This window comes from Oryx dammah, unplaced genomic scaffold, assembly GCF_014754425.2.
Source record: "Oryx dammah isolate SB20612 unplaced genomic scaffold, SCBI_Odam_1.1 HiC_scaffold_27, whole genome shotgun sequence".
Classification (NCBI taxonomy): Eukaryota; Metazoa; Chordata; class Mammalia; order Artiodactyla; family Bovidae; genus Oryx; species Oryx dammah.
Window position 1 is genome coordinate 44763480 of NW_024070211.1, and position 22744 is coordinate 44786223.

Here is a 22744-nt window from a genome sequence, read left to right on the forward strand (position 1 = left end):
GTAAAAAGAAATAATAACCACAAAGGATAATCAAGACAAAATAGTATGCAGAAGTGCTTATAAAACTTTTGGAACTATGAAACTTTATTATTGTAGGGAACTTCGTGCATTAACAGACAAAGACTAATCTTTTACTGTATTGTTAGATATAAAAACCCATGGATTTCATCTTGCACTTACACTAAACAAGAATATTCAGAAAAAGAACAGGAATACTGAAAGAAAAGTTATGATACTAGACTGCACCAGTTAATCACTGTATGCTTAGACTGTTTTAATAGTATTTATTTCCTATTCTCTAGTATCAGACTTAAATTCTGACAGACGGATTCCAAACCCTTAGTGTCTTACCGCTCATTCTGCATAGCAGTAGACATTGGATTGACTGTTGGGCTCACAGACTTGTTTCTTTCCCATATCATCATAAGTTCAGCCATCCTCTCTTCAGCACACTGCGCAGTAAGCCGAGCCTCTGCATCCTGGTCCCAACAGTCTTCGATTGTCTCCTTGAGTGATCTCACTGCCTGTAATAAAGTATATGTCAAACACTGTATCTTACCAAAACTTAACTGAATTTTTTTAGTGACATGAGGTGAAAGAAAAAAATTAATTTTATTTAACCAATATTTTACATAGCTATAATAAAATATCTTAAGACATCAGAGATTTGTAAAGGGCAGTATTCTCAAAAGGTGAGTAACAAGTACAGTAAAAAAATTTTAATTGAACTCATTGAAGAATTAACCACAAGAGTAAGCAGTTGTAGTAAGTCATATGTATCTTCAATGCCATGTGTTTATGTTGTTGTGGATCCACAGCACTGTTATTTCAATCAATAGCCACTAATTCTACTTCAAAAATGAGTTTAAAAAATTTTGACACTAGACTGTCTTCAATCTCTAAGCAAGCTCTTCCTCCTTTACTCCTAGTAGTGTGCTTCATTCCAATCATAAATCTTAAAAGCCTGACATTTTCTTATTTAAACTAGTTTCATTAGTAGCATCAAAATCAGTCCTATTCTGTAACATTTATATGTATCAGCAATGAACAGCAGTGTTCCCTCGGAGAAAGTTGGTGCAAACTCCCTTTTAAAAGACAGACTTTATATACTTTGATGGACTGGCATCCAGAATTCTTACTCACACTTGTACTCTGATTTACCTGCCAGTACAATTCTTGTGTCTTCAAGACACTTTCAAAATAGTAAGGCCCGGATTGCCAGATCTAACAAGTAAAAATATAGGATACTACTTAATTTTAGTTTCAGATAGCTGGACAAACCATTTTTTAGAGTAGGTATATTCTTGCCAATTCATAAATCGAAGTATTTTATCTGGCAAGCCTATTTTAAGCTAAAAATTCCTGTGAGGAAATCTTGGTAACATTTTTAATGTTTCCTAATAATTTGTGTTCTGTAACAACTTGAACCTTGGGTCTTTGGGAAACATCTGTTGTTGCTGTTGTTCAATCACTCAGTTGAATCTGACTCTTTGCAACCCCATGGACTGCAGCACACCAGGGTTCCCTGTCCTTCACCATCTCCCAGAACTTCCTCAAATTCATGTCCATTGAGTTAATGATATCATCAAACCATCTTGTCTTCTCTTGTCCCCTTCTCCTGCCTTCAATATTTCCCAAGATCAGGATCTTTTCTAATGAGTCAGCTCTTTGTATCCGGTGGCCAAAGTATTGGCACTTCAACTCAGCATCAGTCCTTCCAATGAATATTCAGAATTTATTTCCTTTAGGATTGACTGGCTGGATCTCCTTGCAGCCCAAGGACTCTCAAGAGTCTTCTACAACACCATAGTTCACAAAAGCATCAATTTTGGGGTGCTCAGCCTTCTTTAAGGTCCAATTCTCACATCCATACCTGACTACTAGAAAAACCATAGCTCTGACTAAATGGACCTATGTTTGCAAAGTAATGTCTCTGCTTTTTAGTATGCTGTCTAGGTTTGTCTGGGCAACATGATGGTGTTCTTTCTGAACACAGGCTCACTGTGTACATGCACCATGGCCCACCCTTAATACCATTTTCCCCTGGCTCTTCTGAGTTGGCTGCCTCAGTACAGTACTGCTGATTCTCCAATCCTGCCCAGAACACAGATCAAAGAGTATATCTTTTAAGACTCAACTTTACTTTGAGTTTTGAAATCTATTTAAAAGTATGTTCTAGGCTGTACTGAGTAAAAATTAAAATATGAACAATAGACATAAACACCAACTAATAATCTTTTCATTAAGCAATAAAAATCTACCTATTTCTCAAGATATGGAAGAACTGGAAGACTAGACAATGATAATCTTGAGTTTAACAGCAAGTCCATCATCTCCCTGAGGTAAAAGTTTGGTGTTTATAAGTATGGTTGAGTCTGTTATCAATAGTAGTCATGTTCTATAAAGTTGCTGTGTACTGAATTAATGATGAAATATTAATCCTAGAGGAAATACAGGATTAGGGACCTGTGAGTCTCTGAATATAACATTTTCGTCAACTGATCAATAAATAATCTTGTTTTACTTGTGTTTCTGTTTAAAGACACCTTTTAAAATATATAAGTTTAAGTCAGATAGAAAAGGAGAAATACTGTATGACAATCCTTTATATGTGGTATCCAAAAAGAGATGATACAAATGAACTTACAAAACACAAAGAGACTCACAGACTTAGAAGACAACTTATGGTTGCCTATACACACTGGTGTATTTAAAATGGATCACCAACATGGACCTACTGTACAGCACGAGGAACTCTGTTCAATGTTATGCAGCAGCTTGCATAGGAGGTGAGTTTCAGGAAGAATGGGTTTATGTATACATATGGCTGAGTCCCTTCACTGTTCACCTGAAACTATCACAACACTGTTAATCGGCTACACTCCAATACAAAAAAGCAAGTTAAAAAAATACATAAAATCACAATATTATCTTGTACTCATGATCATAGCACTACACCTCATGCCCTAATGGAGTTTATCTAGAACATGTTTTCCTTTCTTCATAAGGAATAGCAAACCTTTCTGGTGCTTAGGAATATCACATAAGAGTTCAGTGTTATACTTAAAGGCCATTTTAAATGGTGAAATCACCAAAAAATGCAAAAAAAAATGTGAAAAATAGGGCAGTGAATACATTGCAAAAAAGATACTTTTTTACAATACAAGAGATGAAACATGAAAGCCTTATTAGACCTTCAGCTGGGGACAGGTACATCTGAACTCAAATTTTTCACTGTTCTGCACACATACACAAATGACTGGGACAGTGTTCTGACTACTGATTTTGGGATTACAAACACACTTTGGCCAGTAGTTGAATTCCAAATATGAAATTCGTGAATAATAAGGAAAGACTATACTTAATGGATTTAAAAATGACTTGGATTTTAAGATAACTCAAGAAACTCAAGAATCAATTATAACTAACTTTTTATGATAAATATACCTCTAAAACCTAGTTATATATTTACCTTAGTAGATTTTAATATTGGTTTGAAAAAATGAACTGGTCGTTAAGTTACGAACAGAGGAATTTTTCTTTTCCTTTTGAAATAATTTCAAACGTACTTTTCTTTTCTTTCATGATCTTGACATTTTAAAAGACTATGTAGACCTAAAAATAGCCCAGTTACTTTTGAAAATGTTCCTCAATTTATCTGATATTTCCTCCTGATCAAATTCAAAGTTTGCATCTTTGGCAGAAAATCACAGGAGAGATTTCTATTCTTCCCACTGTTCTTCCTATCATGTACAATTTTTAATTTGTCCCATTACTAGAGAAGTTAACCTTAACCACATGACTAAGTTGGTGTCTGCCAGGTATCTTCCCTGTAAAGTTCCATTTTACCATTAATAATTAATCACTATTTGGGGAGGGGGAGAGTACTCAAAGCTCCTATATATATCTTGTTCTGCATTCAACTTTTCACCCATTGGTTTCAGCATCTCTTGCTGTTTCTTGGATGAATCAATTATTTCTGTGATGCTTGCCAGTAAGAAAACATTTAAAAAGTGATAGTAAATCCATAACAGGAATATAGATAAACTGCATATAAGTAAGGAAAACAAACACCTTTAAAATATGCTAAAATGCTCAACTTTATTCACCATGTTGAGGTAGTATAATGAAGTAGTTAAGAATATTAGTTCCAAATTTGTAGTATTAGTATCAGCTTAATCAAGATCCTGTTTTCAAATACTGCCTTTATTATTTACTAGGTACAAATCAAAATAAGATTTATTTTTACCTAACACATTAACTGATGAGAAGAACTGACTCATTGGAAAAGACCCTGATGCTGGGAAAGGTTGAAGGCAGGAGAAGGGGATGACAGAGGATGCACATCACTGACTCAACGGACATGAATTTGAGCAAGCTCAGGAAAGCCTGGTGTGCTGCAGCCCACGCAGTCACAAAGAGTTGGGACACAACTGAGCGACTGAACTGAACTAAACACATTAACAAAGACAAAATTTCATACCACCTAGTGTTAGTGATGGGAAAACAGGCACTTATATATTATTATTGGGAGTACCATCAATTTGGAGGGTAAATTTGTATTTTAAAACTTTCCCATGAAAAACCCTCCATGTCTGGATGGCTTTAGGAATGAATTCAACCAAACATTAAAAAAAAAAAAAAAATCATGCCAAGTCTTCACAAGTCTTCCAGAAAATCAAACGAGGGAGGTTATTTCCTAATTCATTCTATGAGGATGTTAGTCAAAACAAAGCAGAGCAAGGAACTTTGGGAGGAAAAGCACTGAAAACTTCACAAATATCATAATCAACTTTACTGAAACTCTGGATGTTAGTCAAATGTTTATAAGAACCAACTTAAAAACATAAATGGAAGGAGAAACGCCACTGAAACAGGCTAAGAGAACTCTGTCATGTTTTAATTTAGTGCTGCCCCTGGAGTGATGGCAAGTATGAAGATGGCAGTCCATTTTTCCCAAGACAGGCACCTGTTCCCAGAGGGAGCCGAGTGACCTTGTTTCCAAGGAATTATGCTATCTGTTTTGACATGTCTTCCCTTGAAGATCCAATGCAATAGGCCTGTCTTTGTTCTGCCTAACTTAGAACTCTCTTAGCATAGGGAAGTGGCTATGACTAAGTGCAGAACATTCTTTGGAAAAAATGAAAGACCAAAGAACAAATGCTATAACCTGGGGCAAAATATAATAGTTGAGGCACACAAAAGAAATGCTGAAAGTCAAGAAAGAAAAACTGGCTGTGAGAAACTTTGGGGAATAAGGGCATTGAAAAGCTTCTGCATATACTGAAGAATCTAAAAATCTACACACAAGTTCAGGGCAGGATGCATGCTCAGAGAAGATCACAAACAAGCTTTCAGAGCTAACTGGCTCAGCCAATGAGAAGTCTTGGCTCAGTACTAGCAGGAAGTGAAGTGTTAATAAAGGGCCCCAAGACCAAGCCAATCTGCAATGACTTGGAGAGTCTTTTCCTTTTTTCTTTCCTTTTCATCCATAATGATATCCAAAACATGTGATTTTAAAACAAAAAAATTACAAAGCATGTGAAGAAACAAGAAACTATGCCCCATTAACAGGAATGAAGAAAGGAACAGAAACTGTCACTCAGGAAATACAGACATTTGAGTTACTGGCAAAGACTTTAAATATGCTCAAAGAACTAGAAACCATGGATAAAGAATGAAAGGAAACTGGGAAAACAACGTCTCAACAAATGGAGAACAGCAATTAAGAGATAGAAATTATAGAAAGGAGTTAAAAAGACACTTGGGAGGTCAAAAGTAAAAACACTGAAATGAATTCACCAGACTGGTTAATTGAGGCTTTGAGCAAAGAGAAAAAAGAATTACTAAACATGAAAACAGGAAATAAAAATTACCTAGTCTGAGAAGCAGAAACAAAAAAAGAATGAAGAAAATGAATAGAGCTTAAAGACTTGTGAGGCACCATTAATCACATCAAAATAAACAAAATTAATGACAGCCCCAGAAGAAAAAATGGAGAAAGAATATTTGAAGAAATAATAATTCAATAACTTTCCAAATTTAGTAAAAGAAATGAATCTACACATCCAAGAAACTCAATGAACTCAAACAGAGTTCCATACTGAGACACATTATAATCAAATTATAAAAAGCCAAAGAAGAGAGAATCTTGACAGCAGCAAGAAAAGCCACTTGAAATATACAGTTCAGTTCGGTTCAGCCACTCAGTCTTGTCCGACTCTTTGCGATCCCATGGACTGCAGCACACCAGTCCTCCCTGTTCATCACCAACTCCCAGAGCCTACTCCAACTCTTGTCCACTGAGTTGGTGATGCCATCCAACCATCTCACCCTCTGTGGTCCCCTTCTCTTTCTGCCTTCAATCTCTCCCAGCATCTGGATCTTGTTTAGTAGACAATTTAATAAAATATATCCCTATCATCATTTGATATAACTAGAGCCCATATCAAAACATTTGAGGACTGCATTTATGTCAAAATCATTAACTTTCTCATCTGACACAAGAGGGAGCTCTATAAAGGTGGAGGCTGTATCTAGTGCTCTCTATATTAAGCACACAATACACAGGATTCATTTAGTGAATGTTAATGAATAAATAAGCTGAATGACATTGTATTAAGTTTCTTAATGATCTGAAATAAGTTCAAAATTCAGTTCACTTCAGTTCAGTCACTAAGTCATGTCTGACTCTTTGCGACTCCATGGACTGCAGCTTCCCAGGCCTTCCCTGTCCATCACCAACTCCCAGAGCTGACTCAAACTCGTGTCCATTGAGTCAGTGATGCCATCCAACCATCACATCCTCTGTCGTCCCCTTCTCTTCCTGCCTTCAATCTTTCCCAGCATCAGGGTCTTTTCCAATGAGTCAGTTCTTCACATCAGGTGGCCAAAGTATTGGAGTTTCAGCTTCAGCATCAGTCCTTCCAACGAATATTCAGGACTGATTTCCTTTAGGGTGGACTGGTTGGATCTCCTTGCAGTCCAAGGGACTCTCAAGAGTCTTCTCTAACACCATAGTTCAAAAGCATCAATTCTTCGGTGCTCAGATTTCTATATAGTCCAACTCTCACATCCATACATGACTACTGGAAAAACCATAGCTTTGATTATACAGACCTTTGTTGGTAAAGTAATGTCTCTGCTTTTTAATATGCTGTTTAGGTTGGTTCCCTGGCAGTTTTTAAAATGGGTTTTTACATTCATTAATTTTTAGAAGATTTTGCGTTTTGTTACTACAAAAATGTTTTTTAATTTCAATGCAACTATGAAGCAAAATGTCTTCATAGAAAGGGGGGATATTTCATACAGAAACTATGTGTTTGCTATCTAATTCTAGTACTAGATTGTCATTGCACAGAAGCAGCAGTGCTATTGACTGTTGCACCTTAGATTTAAATGGATTTATTGGAAGTGAACCAAATATTACTTATTTCTTACTTAGCAACCTCATCTAAATTGAGAGTAAAAAGTTTTCAGAAAAATATGCATATGGTGCATATCCCATAATGGCAGGGTTGCCAAAAGATACTTTAGAATAAGTAGTCCAATTTCTCTGCTGAAATAAAACCATTTATGGAAGATGAATTGTATTTTAGTAGATAAAATTTCACAAAGAGATTTTTCTTTGAAGCATACTCTGCTGTGAGGCTGGCACATCTAATGAACTCTGGGAAAGGATTCAGCCTCTTATCTGACATCAGGGACCTCTTTTAAAAAATCTGTCCCAGTTCCTTCAGTAAAGTAGAAAGTAGAGGGAAGGGGAGGGGAGAGGGAGGAGAGTAGGGAAGGTAAGCCTAGGGCCAAAAAACTCAGAAAAGCCAGTGGACAGTGACTTTTAAAACATCATTCCTCAAAAGGCAGCAGCTTCTAGTGACTAACATAGGATTTTCACTTCCTCATTTATGAGTCCAAGCACAACAGTACATGGTGCCAAGGACGTTTACACAACCGTAATTCTACAAAATTCCCATGTTTTTATTTTATTAAAAATTTTAGATCTGTATACAAAATAGAATTTAATACAGTATTATACTGAATTATTATACTGTATTATACAAATACAGTATTATAAAACTAGGAGAGGATAAATGAGAGACAACAATAAATAAGAATAAACATAATATTTAAAGTTATAATGGGAACTTCCAGAAGAGAAAGTTTAGAAACAAAAACAAAACCTCAGAACATTGTTAACATGAATTACTTCTGAAGGTAGGACAGGAATAGGTAATCTTTTCTTTTCCCATTTCCTATTTTAGCCATTCCATTTAATTTGATTTTGTTTACCAAATATAAGCATAACTTTAATTCTTCTAAAAGGTTTTTAAAATAATACAGGGTACTATCATTAATAAAGAGCAATTCAGTAATTAGGACATATAATGAAATACTGAAATGGAGAGAAAGTGATAAATCTATATATGTAATGACATGAAAAATTAGTGAAAAAAACAAGCTTCAGAAATGACAGTGGATAATGAGATGATCCTACTCATATTAAGAAAATATATGAGTGTGAATATATCTGTTGTATGCAAATGTTTGTTAAGATGCTTTTAAAACTGTAGCCAACAATTTACTAAAATGGCAGGAGCCTCTGAAAATATTTCAGCATTGTAAACTTCATTTTTAATAAGCAGAATTTATACATGGTACTTTGGTTTCTTTTTGGTATAGTTTAAATTTCTATCAGTCAGTGAATATATAAGTCTGCACTAATTAACATTTTTGGTACCACTCTCAAGAGAATAAATGGAACAGAATTTCAATCATATTTGAAATATTATCATGTTAATTATTCCAGCTGTTACCCAATGTGGCAAACTGCAGACATAACAGTTAGTCTCTCTAAGGAGTATTTTATATTTGAAGAAAACAAATTAAAACACCTCCAACTTTGAAAATATACAACACATACAAATCAAGTAAGTTAGATTTTTGGCATTAGACAACTCTAAAAACTATTACCATCAACAATCTATTTTTGCTTCAGGCAACATTTGAAACGTATTCAGTCCTAAGTCCTCTTTTTCAATAATTTAGTTTTTCCTTACCAGGCTATTTTCTTTCCAAGCTTCTGGGAACTTGGGTCTCTGTTTTTCCCTAGACACCAGAACCTGCATATCTTCAAAAGTGGGATGATTTCCAACCTCTGTCTGAAAAGCCATCTGGTACTCTGGTACAGATTCACCTGTGAATTTTTTTAAAAAAGGAGTAAAATTTATTATTATCATTTTGGGTTTCATGCATTATTAATAAAAGCTCTACTTGTAATAGTCTTTGTTTGATAAATTAAATGTTGCTATAAATTAAATGGTAGCTACAAGGATGGGCAATTATTTTTAAGTGGTTTCCAATATTACTGACTTGGGGGGAGTGAGGGGTGGTGATGGGCATTATTATATACATGATGTTTAATGCTTAAAACTATGCCTGAATTCTTATCCCATACGGGGAATTGAGGGTGGTGAATACGAGGAGAAAGTCCAAGATCTAGTACAACAAACGTATCTATAGAACTAAATATAAGTGGTGGGTTGTACAATCATGTCTTATCACATCACTGGCTCTATTACAATCTAGCCAAATCTATCAAATATCACAAAAATTTTTATGTTAATGACCATCTGACAAAATCAATATACTGATTCTTCCCCTTAAAAAACAGTATCTTAAAAAAAAAACAAAAAGTATCTAGATCAAAGATTTAAAAAATATCATGAACTATCCTATCACTGTTTAATAACTCTATCACCAATATGTAACAGAGAATCAGCTGTTTGTGATAATAAACTTATGATTCTTACAAAATTTGATCAAATTAAACAATTAACATATTAGGCCACACAGAAGACCTTTGGGACCAACACTTAGAAAATCAATAGTTAAGTTAAAAACTTGGCAAAAAATATAACAGAGACTCTTCTTATCTTCTTGGGCCTCCCCCACACCATTAAAATGACAGGATAAATTAGAAGAAAAGGATACCAGGATGGAGGACAGACACTTAGGTTGTAATCTTGGCTTCATCTCTACCTTGGAAAAGTCTTTTAACTATTCTGTGTTTCAGTCTTCCTGTCAGCACAATGGCAATGTCTGCCTTCCTTATCTCCCTTACATGGAGATAAAACTCATAATTACCCAGACAGAAAGTACATTACAAAACATGCAACTGAAGTTTTATGCTTCAATTTGAATATTAAAAAAAAACATATACTTGCCCTTCACCAATATTTTTTGAGGAGAAGGCAATGGCAACCCACTCCAATACTCTTGCCTGGAAAATCCCATGGACAGAGGAGCCTGGTGGACTGCAGTCCATGGGGTTGAGAGGAGTCGCACACAACTGAGCGACTTCACTTTCACTTTTCACTTTCATGCAATGGAGAAGGAAATGGCAACCCACTCCAGTGTTCTTGCCTGGAGAATCCCACGGACGGCGGAGCCTGTTGGGCTGCCGTCTATGGGGTTGCACAGAGTCAGACACGACTGAAATGACTTAGCAGAATATTTTTTTGAAAAGTTACAAAAATCAATTCTATAATTTATGTAGCATTGCTCACATTTTTTGGAATATTGCACTACCTATAAATACAAAAGATATCTTCACATACTCTGTAAACATTTAAGCATACTTAGTTTTTTATCAATAAGCATCAACACTGAACTTGAAAGACACAACTCAAGTATTTCATCTGCCATGTAGTGTATCACCTTCTTTCATGAAATCTCATATGATAAACCCTCAACCCATACCATCTGTTAACTGTACTTACAGATACTGTACTAGTATCTCTTCTGTATTTCTGAGACAAATATACAACACAGATACACACTTTCCAAGCATTATTTTTTCTTCAAAGGTTCATTCAGTAGAATAAATATTTACAATTTTACTTATTTGCTTTACTCAGATCTAAATTATAATAAAAAAACATGCTAAATGAAACAAATGCATAATCTTGTTTTGTGAATGGAATGCCATTAAGAATTATCAAATTACTACTAAATCTTCATGATTCTCATTTGTTACTTGTATGTCTCTAAGTAGTTAGAAACTTTCTAACTCACTTCTTAATCTACACCTGTTCTTTTCCTCTTTCTTTCTTTCTTTCTCCTGTCTTTTTTCTTTCTTCTTTTCTCTCCTTCCTTTTCTTCCTTTGTACAATAATATAGAACCAAATTTATTTGTACTGTTAGTATTCTACAGAGACAGCCAGCCAGCCATCAACACAGACTGTTTCCATTTAATAAAATGGAATAACAAAGCATGTGAGGCACTTGGAGTTCTATCACAGAAGTTTAAAGAATATTTTATAAGAATTTTACAATCAATATATGCTTTCTTTAGGTTTATTAATATGTCTGTGGAATATTTACACCTCATTTTGTTGTTAAAAATGAAGTGCCTGTATCCACTGCCTGTGCTTTCTTAATGTTTCCCTGTAATATAATTCCTGTAATACTTCTGTCTTCTCTATTTCATAGAAACTCCTCTATGAATACCAATGATCTCCTCCTATTCAAATTTCAAGATCGATCCTCAGTTCTACTTCCTTCTGACCTTTCAATTACATATATTTCTATCAATCTTGGTTCTTAATGCTTTCTAACACTGACTTCACCAATTCTATCATTTCTCAGTTTCCTCTGTATTTTTATCTTCTTCACTAACCTATAATGGTGGAAGTGGCCTAACACTCAGTCTTTACTTACCACTGTTTCTTTGTTTATTCTCTTAGGGGAGTAGAGTACATCCACTCATAAATTCTGAATTATCATCTCTATGTAGACAATTCCCAAATAAACATTTTAATCTTAAATTCTTCATTCTTAGAGTTCTTCAGCAGCTTCTCAAATGCTCAGAAGGTGCATAAGGAAAATGACAAACTGCTAAAGCCATCAGAGACCAAATTTTCAATAGTCTATCAATACTCCATCCAAAAGTTACCATAATTAACTCGTCTTTCTGATATAAACCAGGACTTTTTCCTAAGCTCCTGGCTGGCACCCTTACTATTTCTCAAACCTTTGAATATTTCTCAGCTTCCTAGACTGTCTCCAATAGCTAACGAGAACCACAGATTCCTTTTCTACATTTTATCTCACATACACTTCTTCTTCACCATTTCCATATCTAAGATTACAGGGTATCTCAATACAACTCTCTTCTTTTTCCTTTATTTTTATTTTAAATTGTGGTTAAATGCATGTAACATAAAATTTACCATTTAAACCATTTCTGAATATAGAGTTCTGTGGCCCTAGTGCATTCACAAAGTTGTGCATTCATGTCCAGGACTTTTTCTATCTTCCTAAACTGAAATTCTGTATACATTTAAAAGTAACACTCAATTTCTTTTTCCTTTTTTAAACTCTTTCTAACATTATTTCAATTCATCTTATATCTCCATTAAAATATTCTGCAAACAAGATTTAATTGCCTTTCCTGTGCAAACATTTGATATTGCACTTTATAATTTACCAGTCCAAAAGCAATAGCTATTCTTTGAATGTAGTAACTGTTTAAAAAAATGTTGCTGATAGCAATGTACTAACTTAAGCTGATACAAGAGTAATTTTAGTCACACATGCTTCTAAAACACAAAAGTTCTGGATTAAGATTTTTAAAATACTATGGCCGAAGTTTTAATAATAGAAATTAAAACTTGTAAGGTTCCAATAATATGTGATACTACTATAATCACTGCTATTTCCAGAAAAACACTTTGAGTACCCATTCAGTCAGTCATTTCAGGAGCTCAGTTGTGTCCAACTCTTTGTGACCCCATGGACTGCAGCATGCCAGGCCTCCCTGTCCATCACCAACTCCTGAGTTTACTCATGTCCATTGAGTTGGTGATGCCATCCAACCATCTCATCCTCTGTCGTCCCTTTCTCCTCTTGCCCCCAATCCCTCCCAGCATCAGAGTCTTTTCCAATGAGTCAATTCTTCGCATGAGGTGGCCAAAGTACTGGAATTTGAGCTTTAGCATCATTCCTTCCAAAGAAATCCCAGGGCTGATCTCCTTCAGAATGGACTGGTTGGATCTCCTTGCAGTCCAAGGGACTCTCAAGAGTCTTCTCCAACACCACAGTTCAAAAGCATCAATTCCTTGGCCTTCAGCTTGCTTCACAGTCCAACTCTCACATCCATACATGACCACTGGAAAAACCATAGTTTTGACTGGACGGATCTTAGTTGGCAAAGTAATGTCTCTGCTTTTTAATATGCTGTTTAGTAACCAATATTTCTATTTAATTGCAAAATATACTTCTAAATAATAACTGATTGACTTGCCAGTAATCTAAATAATTATTAATTTATTCCATTATATTTTAGAATTATAAACTGTTGATAAATGTTTACTCTTTTTGAGGGGCTGGGGAATCGCACTGTGTGCCATGTGCGATCTTACTTCCCTAACCATGGATCAAACCTGTGCCCCATGCAGTAGAAGCATAGATTCCTAACCACTGGACCATCACGGAAGGCCCAAATGCTCACTATTTTTGAAACAAGAAAAACAAAAAAATCAACCACACTACTAATCTGTTTTTATTACGTAGTTCCATTTGTCCAATGCTGGGTCAATTGACGGTTTTTCATTTCCCCATGCTATCAATGCTGTTTTTCCTACAATATAGAGAGCACTTATACTGGAGAAGACTCTTGAGAGTCCCTTGGACTGCAAGGAGATCCAACCAGTCCATCCTAAAGGAGATAAGTCCTGGGTGTTCATTGGAAGGACTCATGCTGAAGCTGAAACTCCAATACTTTGGCTACCTCTTGCGAAGACTTGACTCACTGGAAAAGACCGTGATGCTGGGAGGGATTGGGGGCAGGAGGAGAAGGGGATGACAGAGGATGAGATGGCTGGATGGCATCACTGACATGAGTTTGGGTAAACTCCGGAAGTTGGTGATGGACAGGGAGGCCTTGAGTGCAGCGATTCATTTGCTTTGGGGTCACAAAGAGTCGGACACAACTGAGTGACTGAACTGAACTGATGTCAAATTATTTTTATACAACCTGGAAGAGTGCAATGCACTGGTAAATACACTGGTAACTAGTTTAAATTTTTATTAATGTATCACAATGACATTGATATAATCATAACAAAAGAAGAAAAATATATAATCATTTTGCTATTTCAAGTTAGCCTCAAATAAATATTTACATTGAATGAGTTGTTCTTTCATGAAAGGAAGGAAGACAGGAAGGCATGAAGAGAAGGGAAATTTTTTTAAAAAAGGAAGAAAAGGAGAATTTTTAAAAAGGAAGAAAAAGATAATCTAATGGATAATTCACTACTTCTAATTCCTTACTGAGTCAGTTCAGGAAACACTATGAAGTGCAGCTTTGTAAATACTCAGAGGGTGCATAAGGAAATGATAACTGCTAAAGCCACCAGAGACCAAACTGAATACACGTAAACTATTATAAGCAATTAGTTAAATCACATTCAGATGCAAACCTGGAGTTCTTCCTAAAAAGTTAATCACACTCAGATGCAAACCTGGAGTTCTTTCTAAAAAGTTTTTTCCGACTGACATCTTTCTGCTAATAATGTTTCTGAACACTAGATGGCAATGAACTAAAGGTTTAAATGAAAGCACAAACACATAGAAGTATACTTAATATCGGTAGAAAAAATATGTAACTGCTTCACTTCAAAACATACATTAATTTTGACAACAATTCCCTCACCTGGAAAGAGGTCTGTACACCTCATAAATATCTCCCAATAAATTAGTCCAAGTGCATACATATCTACTTGTTTCAAAGCTGATTCACAGTCCCTAAGGTTCACAGCTCCTTCCAGAACTTCTGGTGCCATGTATCTGATTGTGCCAACCTGATAAAAAAAGAGTGATATATATTTCAGGAAATAATGTAGCATATTCTGAAGGGCATACATTAGGCTAGAAGTTATACATAAATTTCGGGTCAACAATAGGTCAATATGCTTATTTGAACCTAAGTATGGCACTGAACCTTTTTAGACCTCATTTTTTAAAACTATAAAATACCCTTTTCAGAACATCTTGGTTGCTTCCAGTTTTCAGCAATTATGAATAAAGCTGCTATGAACCTTGATGTGTAGGTGTTTGTGTGAATATAAGTTTTTAACTCAACAGGGTCTATATACCTAGGCGTGTGATTGCTGGAATACTATGTTTTCCAAAGTGAATACTATGTTTTCCAAAGTGAATACTATCTAGCATTCCTACCAGCAAGGAGTGGGTTGCCATTGCCCCACATTGTCGCCAGCATTTGAAACTATTGTTTTTTTAAAACCATTCAAAGGCAATGGCATCCTGTTTTGATTTGCAGTTCTCGAATCATGGATCACGTTGAGTAACTTTCACATGTTTATCTGCCATCTATATACTGTCTTTGGTCAGATTTCTATTTAGATCTTCTATTTATAAATTGACTTGTTTGACTTCTTACTGTTGAGTGTTAAGAGTTTTTATACTCTGGATACAAGTCCTTTATCAGATATGTGTTTTTCAAATATATTCTCCCAGTTTGAGGGTTGTATTTTCATTTTCTTAATATTGTCTTTCATAGAGTAGAAGCTTTTAATTTTAATAAAATTCATCCTAGCAATTTTTTCTTAAAAAAAAAAAAAAAACCCTCTTGAAATAATTAAGGTGTGATTTAGTCATCCTAGTCAATAGTGCTTATGCTTGTGTGTGCTGCTCAGTCGTGTCTGACTCTTTGTGACACCATGGACTGTAGCCCACCAGGCTCCTCTGTCCATGGGATTCTCCAGACAAAAGTACTGGAGTGGGTTGCCATGCCCTCCTCCGGGGGATCTTCCCAAACCAGGGATCAAACCCAGGTCTCTCACACTGCAGGTATGAGCCACCAGAGAAGCCCAGTCAACAGTATTCCTCTTAATGCTTGACAAAAATAAGGTTGAATGGCAGTGATTTCCACAATGAATTGATGAACTTCATGCAGTGTTTTCTGTATATCTTAATTCTGTAATTCCTAATATGCTATAATTGGATAAGGACAACCATCCTGAGTACTTAGTAGGTTTTTAAATTCAATTTATTATCTTTTAAAAGTATATCAGTGTGATACCTTTTGTATACACTCACCTCACTAATGGCTGCATTATCTTCCTCCCCTGGGCGCACCAGTCTATTTCCAGTCAGCTTCATGGACAACCCAAAGTCACTAATAACGCAGGTTCCGTCATTTTTCACCAGAACATTTCTGCTGTTCAAATCTCGATGGGAAATTGCAGGTTTATAATGATCTGTTTGGATAGTTTTCAAATATTTATTAATGCTTCAGTTGTACTACTGAACACAGAATGAGCAGGAAGGTAATATAAACAAGACTGCTTTTTTTCTTCCCTATACTCTTCTAATAACAAAAAGTACGTAAATAAAAATTTCAACTCACAATCCTCACTGTTTTCATCATATTTCACAACATGATTCCTTTTGCATCTATAATTAATTAAGCTTTAAACATTCAGTTGCAATTACTAGTCAATAGGATCTTGCTTCTAATTTTAACATATACTACTTTGGTCCTTTTTTTTACCCTCTAGTAGGTGAAGGAGGCAATTAAAAAAGGAATATTTGGTTAAAACAAAAAGTAAATTAACCTATGACAGAAAACCCCAGTTTTGTGCTGAGGCTTAGCTATATATCTAAGCCCACCACAGTTCTTCAAATCAAACTAGAAATTGTTTAGCAATGCATTGTTTTCTGATTTTACAAAACAAAACACTATTATACTCATTCTGTTACTTGTTTATCAGAAGACTTTTATGTTCTGTGAAGGCAGAGAGAGGACATGTTCTGCCTAAATTCAAAAGGCCTGACACACAGACACACACACTGCCTGAAAGAATATATCCAATCAAGGCCCCTAACTAAAATCATCATTCTTTTCCTCTTGATAAGAAAACCATGGAGGAGGGAGGAAGGAAGGAAATGATTGGGAGTTTGGAATTAGCAGATGCCAACTATTATATATAAAATGGAAAAACAACAAGGTCCCACTGTATAGCACAAGGAACTATATTCAATGTCCTGTGAAACACTACAATGGAAAAGAATATGAAAAAGAATATATGGGTACAGCTGAGTCACTCTGTTGTACAGCAGAAATTAATAAAACATTGGAAAACAACTATACTTCAATAAAATTTAAAAAAGAAAATTTTATATAAATCTTATATTGAAATAAAACCACAGCTCTTAAAAAGAAAAAAAATTCTATAATACAATACTCAAAATTAAAAATAACTCAGTTATATAATGAAATAGAGCAATGAGAACAAAGTCAATGATAAATACAAACAGAATGCTTACATTTAGGCACAAAGACTCAGTATTTACATTTATTATTCTCATTAACATGTATTAAACTGTGATTTCACCAACAATAAAACCAAAGACAGACGATAATGATTCCTTTGACCAAAAAGAAATGATACAAATGAACTTACTTACAAAACAGAAAGAGACTCACAGACATAAAATGAACTCACTTGTAGGGCTAGGGGAGGGATAGTTGGGAGTTTGGGATGGTCATGTACACACTGCTATATTTTAAATGGATAACCAACAAGGACTATTGTATAGCACATGGAATTCTGCTCAGTGTTATGTGGTAGCCTGGATGGGAGCAGGGTTTGTGGGAGAATGGATGAATATAACTGAGACCCTTCTCTATTCACTTGAAACTATCAAAACCCTGTTAACCATTTACAGCCCAATACAAAATAAAAAGCTCAAAAGAAAAAAAAAAGGATTCCTTTGATGCAGGGAGGAAAACGCAATAGCACAACTGAAGAAACACAGCAGTTACTAGGTTTCTAAGAGTTGATTTCTTTCTCACTTGTTCCCCTTCCTACTTCCTACTCCAGTCTTCCAAAGTTTGTACTAACATGGCTCACTCAATAAAAGAGCTGCATTTCTTATTCTGGATAAAACCAGAACATAAGTATATATGGTTTAATCTTGAGCTGATATTTATAAGAAAATTTACAGAGATACCTGAAAATGTTTGTATAACACCATACCAATAATTAAGCTAAATTATCTCACACTATGAAAACTACGTTAATAATGTGAAGAACGACGCAATGAGTCAGTGAGCCAGCCAGAGAGGAAACTAGGGTAATACTTTCTGATACTATTAAGAAGGAAATAAAAGGTGGAACAACTGAGCCCATGTGCAATAACAACTGAGCCTGGGCTCTAGAGCCCAAGAGTCACAACTATTGAAGTCCATATCCTTTCCCCCCTTCCCCTTTGGTAACCATAGTCTGTTTTCTACGTCTGTAGGTCTGTTTTGTTTTGTAAATAAGTTCATTTATATCTTTTTTATTTTTTTGCAGACTCTACACGTTAAGTGATATCATACGATATTTGTTTGGTTTAATTCACTCAGTATGATAATCTCTAGGTCCATCCATGTTGCTTTAAATGGAATTATTTCATGGCTGAGTAGCACGTAACACAATATTCCCTTTATATGTGTGTATAATTTATATATATTCTCCTTATATATATATCATATCTTCCTTATCTTCATCTGTTGATGGACATGTACGTTCCTCGGACATTGTAAATAGTGCTGCAATGAACACTGGGATACATGTATCTTTTTGAATTATAGTCTTCTCTGGATATGTGCCCAGGAATGGGACTTCAGGATAATAAGGTAACTCTATTTTAGTTTTTTAAAGGAACTTTCATACTATTCTCCATAGTGGCTGTGCCAATTTATATTTCCACCAACAGTATAAAAGGATTCCTTTTTCTACACACTCTCTCCAGCATTTATTACTTGTAGACTTTTAGATGATGGCCATTCTGACCAAAGTGACTTGTGGAATATTTTTTAAATAATTAGGTACTAAAAATTCAAATAGCTATTATACTGATGTTTTTTACAATAGCATATAGTCAGTTGTTTTTTTATTTAAGGTTAACTATTTAGTAATAATCGGAGAAGGCAATGGCACCCCACTCCAGCACTCTTGCCCGGAAAATCCCATGGACCGAGGAGCCTGGTGGGCTACAGTCCATGGGGTCGCTAAGAGTTGGACACGAGTGAGCAACTTCACTTTCATTTTTCACTTTCATGCACTGGAGAAGGAAATAGCAACCCACTCCAGTGTTCTTGCCTAGAGAATCCCAGGGACGGGGGACCCTGCTGGGGTGCCGTCTATGGGGTCGCACAGAGTTGGACACGACTGAAGCGACTTAGCAGCAGCAGCAGCAGCAGCATTTAGTAATAATATAAGGTGATGTTTAAGAATAGAATCTGTGTTTAAATAAAACTCATATTTAATGGCAATCATTCTTTCCAGCCAAAGTTTGACTGGAAAACTTTCTGAATCATGCGAGCCTTGAAAAGGGGGATTAGGATGGTATTTTAATTTTTGTTTTAAGCCAGCTCTTTAAAGGAGTTATAATATTTAAGAATAAAGAAACACAATACAAATGGTTAATGAGCTAACGCACTAAAGTAAGTGCATCAAGTTGCTGACATAGGCAATAACATTGAAAATTCTGTATTCAAGAAAAGCAAGATGTCAAGATAAATGAACTGATAAATTATTCAGGAGAAATTATTTATATATGAAGCAGCAGCTAAAAAAGATGATCCACGCTATTATACAATGGAACAAAGATCTAAGAAATTGATACATTAAAAATTCTCTTCATTACAGAGGTCAGAGAAAGTGAAAAAAGAATGTATGGCAAGAAAACTGCTGTAAGGTATGTAAACACAAACACAGATTTTCATAGCAAAGCTAATTTTGAGGGGCCTGTGATATGATATGAGGTGTACTTTGAAACAAAGTGAAGAGAACAAATATATTTAAAAAGATACTTTGGAAAACTAGCCAAAATGTACATAAAGGCTGAATAAAACTGTAGTTACAGCACTACACTCATTGACATAATACAGTTCAGTTCAGTTCAGTTCAGTCGCTCAGTCATGTCTGACTCTTTGCGACCCCACAAATCGCAGCACGCCAGGCCTCCCTGCCCATCACAATCTCCCGGAGTTCACTCAGACTCACGTCCATCGAGTCCATGATGCCATCCAGCCATGTCATCCTCGGTCGCCCCCTTCTCCTCCTGACCCCAATCCCTCCCAGCATCAGAATCTTTTCCAATGAGCACAACCACTCAGTACTGACACAATGGCAAAGACTGACTCCTCACCATGTATTCTCGTTATCTGAAGCAGCAATGCACCTAGCTAGAACAAACAAACACACACTGCATTGAAACATCCCTTGCAGCTAAGTGTGGTGGGAAAGCATGGACTAAGCTCTGGGAAAGAAAACATAAGCACAAGAGTGGGACTTCTGGAGATAAAAAGGGGCAATTCCTTCTATTCTCTCTTTTCTCTGATTAGCATATAGCATGATGGACAATGAGGTGATCCTGAAAACATCAGCCACATATAAAAATTAATGGAGGAGAAATATAGGAGTCTGGTACCCTAATATTACTATGGTGCTGCCAAAAGAAAATATGAAGACTGTCTCTCTCTAGATTCTTACATGAGAAAGGAAAAAAATAGTCATTCTCATTGAAATCTGTTATATTTTCCTCCCTGATAAATTTGAACAAACCTAATGCTAGCTACGGAGAAGGCGATGGCACCCCACTCCAGTACTCTTGCCTAGAAAATCCCATGGACGGAGGAGCCTGGTGGGCCACAGTCCATGGGGTCTTGAAGAGTCAGACACGACTGAGCGACTGCACTTTCACTTTTCACTTTAATGCACTGGAGAAGGAAATGGCAACCCACCCCAGTGTTCTTGCCTGGAGAATCCCAGGGACGGAGGAGCCTGGTGGGCTGCTGTCTATGGGGTCGCACAGAGTCGGACACGACTGAAGCGACTTAGCAGCAGCAATGCTAGCTAAGAGAAGCACTGATTTATAAAAAGATACAATTGGGTTTTATACTAAAGACCGAGGAACAATTCATTTGTAGTTCATTTAAATAAGCAAAATAAATACAAGGAAAATACAATGCAGTCCAGCTAAGAGGTTTTTAACCTAGGGCCATAGAGGAACTTTAAAAGATTGAGAACCCTTACAATCACAAGAATACTTTTTAAAGTATGCTCATACGTGTAACTTTACAGGGAGAGTGTTCATAGCTTTAATTAAAATCTCAATGGAATCCATGACTTGGCTAGAGTAATGAAGTTCTTTTTCTTATTCTTGTTAAATTTCAAATACATTTCCTCACACTAGATCTTTTAGACAACTGGCTAATAATGTATCTGCTGTAATACAAAACACACTTTTATTCTGAAGGTACGACTAAAGCTTCCCTTTGTGAACTGTGTCCCTGCATGGTTTGCAGCGTCTTCTTGTCACTGTCTTACCTCCCCGTGGTAATTCAGTATGAAGATAAGCCAATCCTCTAGTCACAGAATGAGCCAGACGGCAAGAGCTTACCCAGTCACTTGTATGGAGACTTAAATACTTGCATAGAGATCCCTATACGGAGGGGAAAAAAAAAAAAGGAAGGGCAGAAAAAGTGGAATTACTTTATTTGAACATGAGGAGGTAAGTGAGCAAATGTATAAAGGGATTTGCATATGTCAGGATTCAAAGGAGGTCTAATGAATCATGACATTTCAGAACAATGAAGTAAGAAAAGACATCTCTGTGGGTAGAGAAACGAAGAGAGAATGGAAAGTAGAATTTAGAAATTATCAATTTTTATGCCTCCGGTATTAAAAATTATGAAAGGTTATTTAATTTCATTTTAAAGGCTTCTTTGATTTATCAACTTAAGATAGAAAAACTGTTTCTTTACAAGGCATCTTTCACCAGGGCAAAACCAAATTATCCTATTATGTTTTACAAGTCAAAAACTTTTTTACAATCAGAAGGCTTTTATAAATATATGTGTCATTGCTACTCAAGGTCCTCATCCATAAATTCTTTATTACCAGCTGAGATAAAGAGCATGCATCAGAGTAAATGTCAATCAAAGCACTCCCTCCTTCATCAAGAAGTCTTGCTAAGAGAGAGACAGAGAGGCAGAGAGAGACAGAGACAGAGTGACAGAGGTTCAGGGCAATAGACAGTTTCATTCACATTCTGGGATAAAATCCTTATTTCACTGTAGACCATTAATACTCAGTTTGCAAACCAGCAACTCTCTACCTAATGGGGATCCTCTTACAAATCCAATTAACATAAATGTCAGTAAACTTTTTAAGAAGAACTTACATTGGGATAATACTCCATCACAAGCAAATACTCCATGCGTCCATCTGCAGTGACTCTCTCATCTCCAACTATAAAGCGAGCAATGTTGTCATGTTCCATCAAAGGCACTCTGTAAATGTTCTTCTCATTGATAAAATTCTGACGGTTTGCAAAGGAAAACACTTTTACAGCAACTGGACGTTCATCTAAGGAACCTTTATATACAGCTCCATATCGACCCCGGCCAATCAGCTGTAAGTTTGTTTTGGAAAAAAACCAACATGTTATTTCTTCACAACTGAACAATCAAATTTACTAAATAATAAAGTATAAATCTGTATGTATCTAACAGGTCTCTAATGCTTAGTCTGAATTACTCCATTATCAATAAACTAACAAATTAGGCATCCTACACAGCTCAGAAACAAGTACCATATCCAGCCCCTCCACAGATGACAATTATAAACTCTGAACAAAATTTTTTAAAAGAAATCTAAAACAGCGG

At 35.8% G+C, this 22744-nt stretch overlaps 1 protein-coding gene across 1 annotated transcript in view; it reads right to left on the reverse strand.

Annotated features, from left to right (window-relative positions):
* The window catches only part of BMPR2 (bone morphogenetic protein receptor type 2), a 150055-nt gene that overhangs the window by 12791 nt on the left and 114520 nt on the right, over positions 1-22744 (reverse strand). Inside the window, exons 6-11 of the mRNA XM_040228777.1 lie at positions 22261-22491; positions 21405-21519; positions 16120-16280; positions 14714-14861; positions 9057-9193; positions 352-524 (exon numbers count right to left, since the gene is read on the reverse strand). Of these exons, the coding sequence (XP_040084711.1) occupies positions 352-524; positions 9057-9193; positions 14714-14861; positions 16120-16280; positions 21405-21519; positions 22261-22491 (965 nt within the window). The remainder of the gene's footprint in view (positions 1-351; positions 525-9056; positions 9194-14713; positions 14862-16119; positions 16281-21404; positions 21520-22260; positions 22492-22744) is intronic.